General features: G+C 48.5%; 1 protein-coding gene across 23 annotated transcripts in view; it reads right to left on the bottom strand.

The window, feature by feature from the left end:
* Nucleotides 1-14718, bottom strand: part of UBAP2L (ubiquitin associated protein 2 like) — a 41529-nt gene that overhangs the window by 24908 nt on the left and 1903 nt on the right. For 20 of the 23 annotated variants that reach the window (XR_012802617.1, XM_075607969.1, XM_075607967.1 and 17 more), the window contains exons 2-14: nucleotides 12429-12558; nucleotides 12230-12307; nucleotides 11104-11214; nucleotides 9467-9635; nucleotides 8857-8952; nucleotides 8290-8335; nucleotides 7968-8074; nucleotides 6789-6863; nucleotides 4232-4284; nucleotides 3556-3641; nucleotides 3296-3467; nucleotides 1795-1990; nucleotides 1048-1310 (exon numbers count right to left, since the gene is read on the bottom strand). Coding sequence is in view for 22 of the 23 variants with exons in the window: in XM_075607969.1 (XP_075464084.1) it covers nucleotides 1048-1310; nucleotides 1795-1990; nucleotides 3296-3467; nucleotides 3556-3641; nucleotides 4232-4284; nucleotides 6789-6863; nucleotides 7968-8074; nucleotides 8290-8335; nucleotides 8857-8952; nucleotides 9467-9635; nucleotides 11104-11214; nucleotides 12230-12307; nucleotides 12429-12518 (1542 nt within the window). In the remaining variant the exon portion in view is untranslated. The remainder of the gene's footprint in view (nucleotides 1-1047; nucleotides 1311-1794; nucleotides 1991-3295; nucleotides 3468-3555; nucleotides 3642-4231; nucleotides 4285-6788; nucleotides 6864-7967; nucleotides 8075-8289; nucleotides 8336-8856; nucleotides 8953-9466; nucleotides 9636-11103; nucleotides 11215-12229; nucleotides 12308-12428; nucleotides 12559-14718) is intronic. The other 3 variants (XM_075607972.1, XM_075607965.1, XM_075607957.1) reach the window with 1 other exon arrangement.

The raw sequence follows: 14718 nt of genomic DNA on the forward strand, positions 1-14718 counted from the left end.
ACACGCTGGGGGAAGACAAGTCGCATAACTAACCCAAACAAGTACCTAAAGGATGAAGCTACAATGTAACCCCGTACACTATACAGAGAATAGCTAAATGTACTCTAATCTCCCTCCCAATGGGGTGGGAGCAAAATCTGCATACAGATGATACCCAAGACCAAGTGATGGTGTGTAGAGAGAGAGAGAGGGAGGTCCGAGAACAGAGCCCTGAAGTAAAACTAACAGACAGATCAACAGGAGATGAAAACATGTTTGTGACAGAGAATGTGCGATGGGAGAGGTAAGAGGAAGACCAGGATAGAGCTCACTGCGGATACCAAGCGAGTTTAGAATATGGAGAAGAAAGGGACAGTAGCTAAAAGCAGCAGAGATCGAGTAGGATTAGTACGGAAAAGTGACCATGGGAGTTTGCTTCATGTAGATCATTGGCTACTTTAGCAAGTACAGTCTCTGGAGGCCGAGCTGTACGAAAGCCAGATTGTAAAAGGCCCAGGAGGGCACGGGATTAAGAAAGTTTATCATATTGGAGAACATGAGAAGTTCTAGCAGTTTGGAGGGATACAGGGCAGTAGTCAGTAAGGCATGTGGGGGTCTAAGGTTGCTTTTGAGAATAGGTGCGACCACTGCATGCTTAAAGGAGAAGTGCCAGAGGATAGGGAGGAAATTAAGTGGCTGAGAGTGGGGACTAAGACAGGACTAAGAGTTTGAATAAGGTGTGAGGGCATAGGACTGAGAGGGCATGTGGTTGTAAGAGGGAGAAGATCAGTTTAGACACTTCCAACTCTGTAACCAGAGAAAAGAAGCTAAGGGTGGAAGAAAGAGGTTTAGGTCGAAGCAGAGAGAGGAGGGAAGGGACAGAAGGAATGTCCTTGTGGATAGCTAACCATTTCCAGGGCTCAGGGGCCCTCCACTCTTCAAATACACTTATCAAGAGGAAGAGACAGGGACACCTTACAAACCCTAGGGAAGAACACCTTACACACCATCCTCACTACCATGCCTTACGGTCTGATGGGTGAAAGAAGGATGTGCATTTCTGGATACCTTAGATGTCAGAGAAGCTTTCTTCTTCTGCGGTTTCATCCTCTGCTGAGCAGGCTGGGGGCTGCCGGATTGATTTTCAGAGGATCCCGGCGACATCTGGGAAGGGGGGTTGGTCTTGCCGGACAAGGGAGAGGACGGGCAAACTGGCACAGCCGAGGGTGCACTGACCGCCGGCAGCTTCTCCTGCAGGAACACCTCCATCATAGTGGGGGCCGGGGGGAAGCTCGGACGTTTGCCGATTGATTCTGATGAGCTCTTTAGTTCTGCAAAACACACAGCCCACTGAGCCCAGCAATAAGGAAAGCATCCCCCCCCTTACTATATCTACAGGCAACAGCTAGGAAAAACCTCCACTACCGCACACTAGGATTAAGAGGCTCCCACACACCAAACGTAAGCCCTGGTCTTACATGTGGGTAACCGGACTGTCTGGGCACAGCAGGATGATCGGACAATAGAAGTGTCTGACAAATCTGCTGCCAACGCCTTATTACTATCGCATGCACTGTCCCCCCTTAATAGGCTACAACAACAGCCAGAAAGGGTCTACTGGCATGCAGCCCCCCCCCCCAGGAGTGCAGGAAATAGTCATTTCTAAGTGCCTGTGAAAGGAGTGGGAGACGCTGTATGGATAACGTTGAATGATGTGGAAATAGTACAGATTCCAACTATTATTTTCTTGCTCAGAACTCCATACAGCTCTTTACAAGCTTCAGCTTTAAGGTCGTGTAGGAGGCTCCAGCTCACCATACTGCCCAAGCGAAGGTGGCTGTGATGCGGATCCAAGGTCCCAGGCGGTGTTACTCGCTCCTTCTGACTGGGAATGCTGAGCAGCAAGCTGCGCCAGGGCCTGCGCCGTCTTAAACTGCTCCAGGAACTGGGATCCTGTGGTGCTGACACCCTTGGGCTCGCCGTCGCCAAAGCTCTTGCTTAACATGCTGACCTGTGAATATGGGACACCACCTTAGTGTACCATACACTGGCCATCCCCTTTAAAGCAACTGGAGCAGCCAGAACCATGTAACATGTAACAGCACATTTCTGCGGTCAGGTATATATCTCCACTGGACATTGGCTCGGAGCGTCCCTGAATAATAACATTGTGCTCACTGTGATGTGAAGGTGCAGCTGGGAAACTGAAGGGTTAATCACGGGTATGATTTTCAAGTAAGTCGGCCAAAAATGCATATTTACCAATACCCCTTAATACGAGGTGTGTGATAAGATAGATGGAGATTATGTATGAACACACACATTTCAGGATATCCCTGCTTCAGGTGGCTCAGTCTTCGATCCAGGGATATTCTGAAACCTGACCTGTTAGTAGCCCTTGAGGACGGGAGTTGGCTACCCTTGGCATAGATTTTCTCTGCTTGCTCGCACTTCTCCCTATAGCAAACTGTGTGACCACAGCAGGAAGACAGAGTAACAGAAGCATCTGATGCGTCTCCTGCAAGCGTCGCATTACTATTGCATGCACTGTCCCCCCTTTAAGGCTACAGACACAGCCAAAAGGGTCTACTGGCATGCAGCAGCGCCGCCCTGCTGGGGGAGCACCACAGCAGGACATTGAGAGCGGAAATGAACTCTTTACTGCTGACCATGTATATGGTGCTTCACGTTACAAATATACATCTGCACAGCGTCATTCCGGGATTCCCAACGCCCTTCCAACGAGGGCGGTATCACAGGAGCTTGGGAGGTAAAGGGTTTACACATGGAGGTGCAGGCACAGGTGTGACAGAAAGGAGGCAGCGCTGAGCAGAGTGCAGGCCACGGGTAGGGGCGTGGTAGGATACACAGCTTATACATAGGGTGGCACCTAGTCTGCCATTTTGGATGCGCTTTTCAAATCACGGACAACTGCAATGGCGATCAATTGAGGCGGTTCACAATACGCGCACATGGGTGGACACACACTTTTTTTTTTTTAGTCCTCGGGAAATGAATTAACCTTTCCAATGCAACATCGGAGGGATACAGCTGGGTAGAGCCCCCTGCAAAAGTAACTGCCCGTTATATTGAGAGTTCAAAAGAAGACCATTGCACACCAAAAGGGCGACCACCAAAACATTTGGCAAGTCAAAAGAATAGGAGACATGGTGCAGACATCCCGGGCAGTTTGGGGACCTTCTTCAGGGGTTAGATATTAGTATTCATTTCAGCCACCGCTAAGAGCTGTACACCCTATGTGGATAGATCATTGGCTTGCTGCGTCTCTGCGGCTGTCCTCCCGCGGTGTGCTTACCATGCCGTGGTGAGAGAAGCTGCTGCCGGGGCTGGGCTGCGAGATGGGACTCTGCTTGGAGTTACTGAACACGAGAGGCTGAGACAGTGGGGCGTTCTGGGATGTCTCGAGACTGGACGCCTCGTTCTCCAAGGAGGACGGACTCTTCCCCAGCAGTACCGCCAAGTCAATCCTGCGGAATTAACAGTTACTTTGATAATCACATATCCCGCTGGCGCAGCGCCAACACCCCGCAAGTAACCCCGCCGCCAGGTACTCACCTCTGTCCGGCTGTGATCGTCACGCTCTCAGAAGGTAGAGGCACGGACGACACGCTGGAAGCTGTGAAGATCTTGGTCTCTGAAAGCTGGAGGGAGAAAACAAAAACAGATGAAAGAGCAAAGAAAGTGACACCATGCCACACCGCAAGAAACCAGCACTCCGTCTAATCAGGACACCAGAACATTCTATGTGAAGAAACGGGCCGACTGTTGGGGGCCGCGTAGAGAAGAATAAACCGCGGCCTAGACAGGCTGGATACTCTGATTTACTCCCAAGAAGCAGCGAGGCCTCCACTAACAATTAATGCAAAATAGGCGGCTCTGCTAAAGACACATGCTTTAGGGCAGGCCTGCTCCAGTCCTCAAGGGCAACCAACAAATCAGGTCTCCAGGATGTCCCGCTTCAAAACAAGGAGTGTAGTCAAAGACTGAGTCACTGATTGAGCCACTTGTGCGGAAACAGGGATATCCTGGAAACACCACCTGTTGGTGGCCCTTGAGGACTGGCATAGTCCACCCCTGCTTTAGGGGGATTAACTTAATGGATACTAGACCTACCTATTACACTGATTATTCTCCACAATTCCCCGTATGGTCCTTTTTCTGCTCGCCCCCTCACATTACCCATCTTGGGACCGACTAGCCAACAAATCTACTGCAAAGAAAGGATACCTACATCTTCATTCCAATCCTCCGTCCCCCACTCTTCTGTAGCGGTCCTCCATGCACCTGGCAAACGAGATGGAACACAGGGGTTTTAATCAGCCCTCCCACCAAAAAAAACTGGCTGGCATGCTCCTATTCTTCCATGCGACTAGGCCAGAGGGTTACTGGTTGGGATCTGCTTATGTGATAACATGGTGTCACACAGAATTTTTGGTAGTGATTAGTGACAGAGCTGACATTCAGAGGTCATTCAAATCTAACACCCTATTGTCAGAAAAGAGGAGCTTCTAACCCCATCAGTGTAGGATAAACCAGGGGTGCTTAACTCGTCCTCAAGCCCTCCTCCCCGGTCAGGTTTTCAGGATATCCCTGCTTCAGCACAGGTGGCTCAATGAGAGGCTCGGTCTTAAGACAGCTTCGGAGCCACCTGTGCTGAAGCAGGGATATCCTGAAAACCTGACCTGTTGGGGGAGGCGGGGGGGCACTTGAGGACTGGAGTTGAGCACCCCTGGGATGAACCATGCACTCAGTTTAGAAAATAAATGGGAAATTTGTGCATTTGACCTTAAAATGTAGTGAACTGCTCTAGGAATTCTAAACCAGCAAGATAAAATACACTACACAGAGCGTAGGACAATGCCAAGCCCCACTCTTAAGAACAACTGGAGATCCTTATAGTGAAAGTCTCAAAGAAAAACAGAAGGATAGAGTGCACCCAGTATCAAAAGTATATTTATATCAAAATAAACACAATAGGTGGTCCAAATAAATGCCAGGAAAACAGCGTGTGCCCAATATCATCTCGTCTCAGAGATGTCAGCACCACTGCGCTCGATAACTTCTGCGGGATCGACCATAGACGCCCCTGCAATCCTGACACATTTCACACGTCATGTGTCAATCATTATCCCAATGGGTGAAACGCGTAGGATTACAGAGGTGCTTCTGGTTCTTGCTCCCGATCTCACAGACTACCACAGGCGGTGGGTCGGACCACTTGAAGAGGAGTAAGTTTTGTGTATTCCGGCGTTTATTTAAAACGCAAGACTCTGCACTTAATTGTAAGTTCAGAAATGTTTTTTATTTTGATACAAACGCACTTTGATAACATACCTTGGTGGGCTGTCTGTTTATCTTTGAGACCCCTAAGTCGGCATAAATGGTACATTCCCCAGAGCTGCTCTGACTGCGGAGGGTGGAGGCAGGTTAATGACAAGAGCCCGGCATCAGCTATGGGAAATAGGAGATGCGGAGCCTTTTGGAATGGAGTATTCTGATTGGTCAATGTCAGACTAGTTATAATTGGTCTTGCTCACGCCTGATCACAACGCTCATTGCTCCCTGTGCAGCTGAAGGCCAGGGACAGCCGCTGCATAACAGTGGTGTCAGTGTTCAAATGAAGAGATCACAGCCAGCTGGAGGGAAACATTACATTCGGATTTCTCTAATTGAAGCCATAGACCAGGAGTGGCCAACTCCAGTCCTCAAGGGCCCCCAACAGGGCAGGGTTTGAGGACACCCCTGCTTCAGCACAGGGGGGCGCACTCTTCGACTGAGCCACCTATGCTGAAGCAGGGATATCCTGAAAACCTGACCTGTTGGTGGCCCTTGATGAATGAAGTTGGCCACCGCTGCTACAGGCTTTCCTAAACCGCTTAGAAAAGTGGGAAATGTACAGGATAAAATAAGAAAGTTAGAGGCAGTCCAAGCAGCTTAAATTAAAAAAAATATAGAATTATAAAAATGTTTTTGTTTGTTTGTTTTAATATATGCAGCCTTTGATTAACTTTATTGAAAACCAATTACCTAAGCTGCCGATCGATTGGTTCTCCTGTGATCGATCAGGAAAGATCCTGCTTCCCAGGGTTCACTAAATGGGTGCTTTTTCAGTTTCAAATCAATCCTTCAGTCAGGGTAACTCAGCAGCTACAATGTATCCTTATATTACTACGGTAACATTATTATTACAGTTCGCAGCTCAAACTGCTGGGAACATTGGCAACAAATCTTCTCAAACAGGAAAGTATTACAAAGACCTTGCACTGCTGGGGAAGTGTGCTAAAGAAAATCAAAAGATGCATAGTATATTAAAACTCATTAAAAATGGCATTAAGAGTGGAATTAAAATTTAAAAAAGCTAGTATTATCCAATAATACAGACACGATTTATTTAAAAACATTTTTTTAGGATATTGCATGAATTGCTCCTTTTACCGCAATGTTATTTCTAACAATAGCAGGCAGAAGTGCATGGAGCTCATTAATATTATTGCCTCTGGCTTCGGCCTCCTTTGCAACTAAATATATTTGATGCCATTGGGAAGAAGGTGAATGCACCACCTCACATTGTCCAACAACGGGCCGCCCTTATATAGTCTGGATGACCTGCGATAGTTCCGTGCAAGGATCATTGTGATACTATCCAGGAAGAGCGCTTTAGCTGCCGGTGAGGAGCAGAGTTCACAGCAAGCCACTGGATTGGACGGTCACAGTCATTAACACACAATGATGAGATAAGAGTAGCAGAAATAAGCAGGGTATCGGTGGAGGGGGGGCAGATTATGCACCTTGATGTTTCATACCAGGAGCAGCGGAATATTTTCGGGGATAATTTGACCCCTCGCCCCCAATGTAATCAAGTCCTAAAACAAAAGAAAAAAAAAAAAAAATAATAATCAGATCGAGGTGAAGAGTCTGCTGCTCACAAATCCGAAACCTTCTCCTCCCTCGCTGAGCCACGAAGTGCCCCCGTGGGGGACGGGAGACAGACTGATCACGTACAAGCTGCAGGAGGGAAATTAATGTTGCCGCGCCTTTAAAGGTGTGATGGGAAAAATGGACATTAGGAAATTGAGATTTACGGTTTACAGCGTGGAGATTCACTGAAGGTGGGATGGTGTGGCTCAGCGTGTCACTGACTGATAACTGGAGCCTGGTTCAAATCCCAGTGTCAGCTCCGTGTGACCTTGGGCAAGTCACTTTATTTCCCTGTGCCTCAGGCACCAACAACAGATTGTAAGCTCTGCGGGGCAGAGACTGTCTGTACACATATGTGCTGCTTACCGTGCGCAATGCTGTAATTGTGATGCGCGTTGTGTCCCATTGGGAGAAAAGCGCAATATGAAAAAAGTTAAATAATAATCCGATTACAGGCGATTGCACCATTAAAATGGAACGAATGTTTATTATCGCAGGTACTGTGGCATCTTCCTGTTCCGGGCTCTTCATTGGAAACCAGCACAGTCCCTTAAACAATCTATTGCCTCAGGCAGAGACGGGGTTAAGTGGCAGTGAGACACACACACGGACAGATTGTGGCATATTAATACTGTAATCGCTCAGACACCACAAAATACCAAGATCTGTATTATTAACTGGCAGAAAGAACAGTCGCTATATACAGATAACGGAGATGAACTTAGTGGGGGGTTTGTTGTTAGCCCCAAAGAGCTTGCAATATAATAACAGCATTCCCAAACGGTCACTCTGCCTACTACAACGAGCCGCAGCTCAAACACACACACGTATTGTAGGACTTTGTTTTTTATAATGCTGTATAATCTCTGTACTCCAGTTAGAAGAGAATATTGCATTTTTCCTGCGCAGCCTTCAGACCGCTGGATCCATGAATGAGGTTACATGGATTCTGTGTGTTTGGGGCGAGCGGGCTGGGAAGAGAATGCGGTTACGCGTATAGGGGTCGGAACCGTGCGTGAGACGCACGCGAGACCTCGGGGGAAACTCACGTGTTCCATCGTCGGGCTCGAAGTTGCCAGTGTTGTTCCACGTGCTGCTGTTCCCGTAACCGTCCTCCGCGCCGGAGGGCTCGGCGTAGTCAGCTGGGTTAAAGGTCCTGTGAGAATAACCGTGTGAGAGGACTAATTAACCCCCAATACTGAGACATATTACACACCATTATAATGTGATCCAGTTCTCAGTCTGAGAGACCAGCGGAGATTAGGGGTCAGGTATGTGTGAGATTAGGAGTTTCCTTGCACTACTGCTCCGCTCGGCACTATTGCAGTTGAATGACTATCCCCTATATATCTGAATGTGATGGAGACTTACCCCATTCCCTGTGCAGAGAAGCGCCCTCCTCTCCTTCCCGAGCCTCCTGCAGGTAGCAGACACGTCACTGAGTATACAGCACCAACATACCCATCCATTCCGTCCCCCAACTCCCATGTACCCTCACACTCGCCCCCAACCGTGAACTCTCCCACGCGCCCCTACCCCCCCCCACTGTGGATTCCTCCCACCGCCGCCGTGCCCCCCCCCTACATAGGCAGACTTCGAACAGAAGCTTTAATACAGACCCGTAACATGTATAAGGTTTGCACAACAGCACAGTATATCTACATAAAACAGGGTTGTGAATATACTCACACCACTATGTGTAACATTAAATGTGAGAACAGAAAACTCTGCCACTGCCCCAGCAACCTTCATAAAGGAATAATAAAAACATGCAACCGGCCGCAGAATATACTGTGCCACTGACAGGAACAGTCTGCCAACATCCCACCGGATCAACGCCGGGTTTGTACCACACCCCCGGCGCAGCGTGGGTACCGCCAAACATTACAGCCACAATGCAGATATAGTATCACAGCATTATGCAGCTGAAGGGGTTACCTCTGCCTCTCCCGCGCCCCCGACGCCCTCTCTCCGTGCCTCTTCCAGACGATCCCCCACTCTTCCCACCGTCCAAACCGTTCTCCTGCGCCCGGACTGAAAGAAAGAAGGTGGGATGCTGAGAAACAGCTGGCGATCCACGGCCGATATAAATGCCCCGGAATCCCTGCAGTGTGAAGGGACAGCCAGCTCCGCTAGCAGCCGTGTCAGAGACCGCCGCATGAATGAGACACTGTCACTGCGGCAGGTGGCAGGGGCAGCTGTGTCTTTGTATGTAGCGACAGGGAGCAGAACTCTAAACACTGCAAACTGAGAACCCATAGAGCATATAAACACTCGCAGTGCATTCAAACTTCACAAGGCCACACATATACCCCAAGAAATATACAATGCTGCAAAATTATATTTAACCTACTTTAAAAAGACAGTTATCTGCACTTCCTCATTTATATATAAATAAAAGGTCGTTGGGCATCGGGTGCAACTGCCAGGTTTTCAGGATATCCCTGCTTCAGCACAGGTGGTGCAGTCTTCGACTGAGCTACTGAAGCAGTAATATCCTTTAAACCTGGCCACCCCTGGGTTAAGGTATTCTGCGGCCTGTACATACACTCTCTCCCACGACTGCTCCCTCGGCCCCTCCTGGGCGTCCCCCCACGCCTCCGGCTGTAATCTCGCTCTCTGTCACAGTTCTCTCGCGCCTCCTCGCTGGGCTCCGCCTGTCCCGCTTCCTTCTGCCCCGATACGCTTTTCTTCTTCCCCACCATCTCCCATGAATGCTGCGGGAGAGGAGAAAGGGGTCAGTTCTGGGCGCTGCGAGAGAGAAGAACGGGTACTGCCGGCACACAGACGAGACATATACATAGCTAACCGGACACGATAAGCACACCTTGATCTAGCATTACTCTTGCTGTTCCTGGAGCATTCCGCAGAGCAGGGGTGGCCAACTCTTACAGGCTGCTCATTCAGTCAGAGACTGAGCCACCTGTGCTGAAGCTGAGAGATCCTGAAAACCTGACCTGTTGGTGGCCCTTGAGGACTGGACTTGGCCACCCCTGCCCCAGAGTAATAGAAGTACTATCAGAGATATAGATAGATATATATTTTTTACCGAGCTTGAATTGGGGTTGGTGGGTGGGTGGTGTCCCCAGGGGCTGAACCGTGCTATTTTTACCAACGGAGACACCCGATTCCAGGGACCTTTAAATATGGCTGCTACGACTGCAAGCAACAACTTCAACCCCTGCGATTAAAAGGCGACTTTCCATTGGCCCGGGGGACCACAAGACGTGGCGGCCATTTTGATTTCCCTAAAGGGAGTAGAAAGACCGGCAACTAAAACCGTTAAGCATCTCAATAAGTTTTATTTCCACCGGGAACTAAAAAGATACACCAGGGGGCACTTTCATTAAAATGCTGTTAAAGAAATAATGACTTGGGTGTGTATAGATTTATATATATATATATATATATATATATAGAACCCAGTGTACTCAGCGCCTCACAAAGACAATACAATACAGGGAATAACACAATAAGTGCAGCAAGATCAGACAATAGGAAAGGAAATCCCTTCCCCAAAGAGCTTACAATCTAAGTGGTATGTTGGGAGATTTACAGAGACAGCAGATGAGGGAATAAGTGCTGTAGATGGCAGTGCTTGGTCACAATGGTGGGTAGGAGTGGCTGTGGGACAGTAGCCATGAGTGCAGCCTATTGGGATGCTGGATTTGTGAGGTGAGTTTTAAGGTTGGTCAGTATAAATCAGATGAGTTAACAACATGAGCAGGGGAAGAGGTGGCAGGGAGGTGTGGGTGAGAGCAGATGTGTATGTCTGGGTTCAGGCTTAGGGGAGATCCCCAGCAGCAGGAAGGAGTACATAGAGGGTGTGAATAGAGGATTTGTGAAGGTGCTGTTTATTGGGGGATAAAGAAGTTGTTGGGAGATGGTGGAGTGTATGGGCGCATGCATAGGCAGAGGGGAGGAGAGATGAAGAAATGTGGATAGGAGGGGAGTGGGGAAGTTGGAGGGAACAGAGACGTTCAAAAAGTAGTGAGGAAACAGAAAAAGCAATAGGGAGGGCACAGGGAGATGCAGGAGGAGACTTCCAAGGTATTGGAAGAAAGGAAGAGTACAAATAATCTCAGCATTTAGCAAGTCACGTTCTCACAGTTGCAGGGTTGTTTTGAAGTGTATACAGAGAGAAAGCTGGTATAAAAGCGCCTGCGAGACGTGGGAAGTAATTACCGTGTCCGGATTCCCCTCCAGCAGAACGTTGATTGCTCGGTTGACGTCTCCATTGCAGTCGTGCAGCGCGATTACGCACTCGTCCTGATTCTTCCCCGTGATGTCGATCAGCTGCACAGGGAAGGGGCCACCGTTAGCGCAGAGCACTCACACCCCGTATCACACTCTGCAGATCTCACACCAAGGCCTCGTCTCCAACACACAGCACCCTCTCCAATCATCCAGGTCGGGGGGGGGGGGGGGGCGCAACGTCAGTCAAACAGGTCAGGTTTTACAGTTATCCAAGCTTCAGTACAGGTGGCTCAACCGAAGACTGAGCCATCGATTGAGCCACCTGTGCTTTAGTATGGACTGATTGAGCCACTTGTGCTAAAGCAGGGATGATATCCTTAAAACCTGACCTGTTGGGGGGAAGGGGAGGGGGTCTTGAGCCCCCCTCATGTAGGTAACAGGCGACCTGTGACTGAACTGTTACTATGGCCAAGCAGCCAGGTTCAGCACCGCTAACCATTAACAAGCCTGTTTGTGCAGCAACTTGTCCTCACCCGTCTGGAGGCTTCACATGGACACGCAACATGGCAGTTTGAAAGTTTACTGCTGCCGTGGCAACCCCCCGTCAGATCTTTATGAGAATGCAAACAAACCTCAGAGAGGCACTTAAATATCACCAATCATTTTATCTCCCCGGAAGCGCCAGGCTCAGGGATTATATAACTAGCATACACAGTGTAATATGGGGGGGGGGGGGGGGGGGGAGGCGGGGGGTTGTGCAAGAGACATGAAAACATCCCAGGTGAGAGTCTCAAATGGCAGCAGCTTCCAATCCACAATACAGCACTAACTGGTCATTAAAAGGCTGCAATAACCAGAGAGGAAAGTTATAATGTGTGACTGACCGACACCCCCGCCCCCCCCCCCCCCCCAAACCTGGTGAAGAATGGTATTCAGCATTTGGACAGAAGGGCATTAACAGAGCAGAGAAAGCAGACAGTATACAGAACGTACAGATGTAGCAGGCGGCACAGGTCTCTATGGGGTGATAAGTTCAGATATATTATGATATTCTGCACCAATATTTAGTCTAAAAGGAGAGAGAGAGGCGCACACAGACACACAGACACCTCACTTGTTTCACTTTCTCTTCAAAGTCAGCATCGTTATGATCTGAAATCATCTGTGCAAGTCGAATCTGCTCTGCAGTGGCCTGAAAAACCCAAAATAAATATAGATAAACCAGTTATGCTGCTCAGAAATGTCACCCAATCGCGTGTTATTTTTTAAAAATAAACGCTACAGTAGCGACGTTAAGGGGGCTCGGCGCTTACCTGTGGCCGTTGCTTGTGCTGTGTCTGATTCTGTGTTTGGGTCTGCTCCCAGGTGCCCCGGGCTCGGTTAGTAGCCACCGAGGTCATCATTTACAGTATATACAAATAACAGTATTTACAAGGTAGAACTCTGCAGGGAGTGGGGAAAAAAAAGAAACATCTGTGGGTTAAACTGGGAACGGTCGCTATTATATCCTGCAGCAAACGTGTGTGGAAGCATCGAGCTGGCTAATCTGCAGAGCCCCCAAAATAATTAGCATGGTAACTAATATTACATCCAGATTCAAATCTGCTTCAATAAGGATCTACTCTGCGGCATTAACGGTCTGATATGTGACCGTTTGTTTTGATAAGATGACAGATGCACTTTCTGAATCGCTCAAGTGCTTATTATAAATAGAAACCAATTCTGAATTATTAACATCCGACTGTGAAAGGGGGAGAACAATTACTGGAGGATGCAAAGCCATGGCAAACGGGAGATGCCACTATAGGAACTGGAGCACTATAGAAGGGCATCCAGATTGGGGCAATGGGACCCACTGTTGCATTGAAGAACCACATCTGCTAAGCGCAGCAGGCAGCATCATACTGGGAATGATGTGTTGGACAGCCTGCCACAGTATATCTTAAAAGTCTTTATCTCCGCCCCCACGACCGGCACAGTGGCCCAGTTATAGTTCCTTTTACTCTCTTCACAAAAAGGAGCTCTTATGAAAGCACTGGTGCTTTAAACAAGGACCAAGCAATATCCAACATGTGTTTTGTTTTAATAAATCAGTTTGAGAAAATACTTATAGCAATTTTTTTAGACAACTAAGAATTACATTTTTAATGTATTATAATGTAACAAGCATCTTTTGTTTCTATAGCAACCATTTACAAAGTCACACACCCTTCCTCTTCTGAAACAGGCTCTGGCACACCCCTTTTTGAGCCCTGCCCTCTCTCTAGCAGTGCACCGATTGTATCTAGTGACTGCCTGGTCACATGATCTTCCCCACAGAACTTGGCATTTTTTTGTTCTCTTCTGCTGCACTGATAGCCATTTAGTGAACCCCCGAGCAGAATCTTTGCCCATCGATCACAGGAGAACGGATCGATCGGCAACTTAGCTAATTACTTACTGTGTGCATTTTACTGATGCACATATTAAAGGGGGATTTTTTTTAATTTTAAACGCAGCTTAGACTGCTGCTTTAAACAATGAACACCCAAAACAAGTATACACCAACATGCAAACAATAACTAGATAATTCTTAGGAGCACAAGGAGATAGTCATATACAGGGAGGTTTTGTTCATGAACGTTAGGACTGGATGCCAGTGGGGAAGCTCCCAAATCTCACATCTGCAACGCAGCACTTGGGCCGAGGGCAAGGTCAGCGCTTACCCACAGAGCCGCGCTCACGCTTACCAGTGAGCCCCTGCAGCCACAATGAGAGCGGCTTTAGCAGGGGCTCGCGCACGCTTCCGCAGGCGTGCAGAGGAGACAGTCAGATTTAAATTTGCGCGCTGAGGGGAGCGATGGGCTGGTAACGCGAGCAGTTCGCCCATTGAGGGCGAACCAGTTTCATGACGTCACTGGCCCACCCCGGACGGCGCACAGACTAAGGCCAGGGAAAGCACCCGCTTTCCCTCAGCCTCCGCACAACTGAAGTCCCTATGGACTCAGCCTTTGGCTGCGGCCACTTTGCCACTGAGCGCGCTCACTTTAATGTAATCTGAGCATGGCCACGCTGACGCTTCGTGCGCACACACACACACTAGGCATTGCTCAGAGCGACATGGAAAATTGATTTCCAAGCGCTCAGAAGGGTCGCATGACCCACAATTACATCACGATAGTTCCTTCAATAACACGCTCCGATCCAGCCAATTACACGCCCCTCACTTAAACGCAACGCCCCCGCGCTTGCAAATTACAGAAGTACAGCCGCGCGCTCATGCTTGGAGAGTTGGCGACGTCACCGCTTAAGCATGAGCACGCTCAGCGGCAGCGTGGACGCAGCCTTACTTTCCACTACCCAAGATTATAGCAATACCATCCCTCACTTCCAGCTGATAAATCCTGATCGATTTTGACATATTAAATTTACTGCTGGGAACACTATAGTCAAAAGAACAAACATTTTGGAAGTTGTATCTGTCAGGAAAGCCACCCTGGATTTCCTTTCACGCAGTACATACCACATCTAACTGCACTCCATACACCAATTAATGCAACTCCCAAAATGAGAACAAGTCGCTGTGGAACTTTGTGTGTGTGCCCGCTGTCACCACGATTATTT

This window comes from Ascaphus truei, chromosome 7 (genome assembly GCF_040206685.1).
Source record: "Ascaphus truei isolate aAscTru1 chromosome 7, aAscTru1.hap1, whole genome shotgun sequence".
Taxonomy (NCBI): domain Eukaryota; kingdom Metazoa; phylum Chordata; class Amphibia; order Anura; family Ascaphidae; genus Ascaphus; species Ascaphus truei.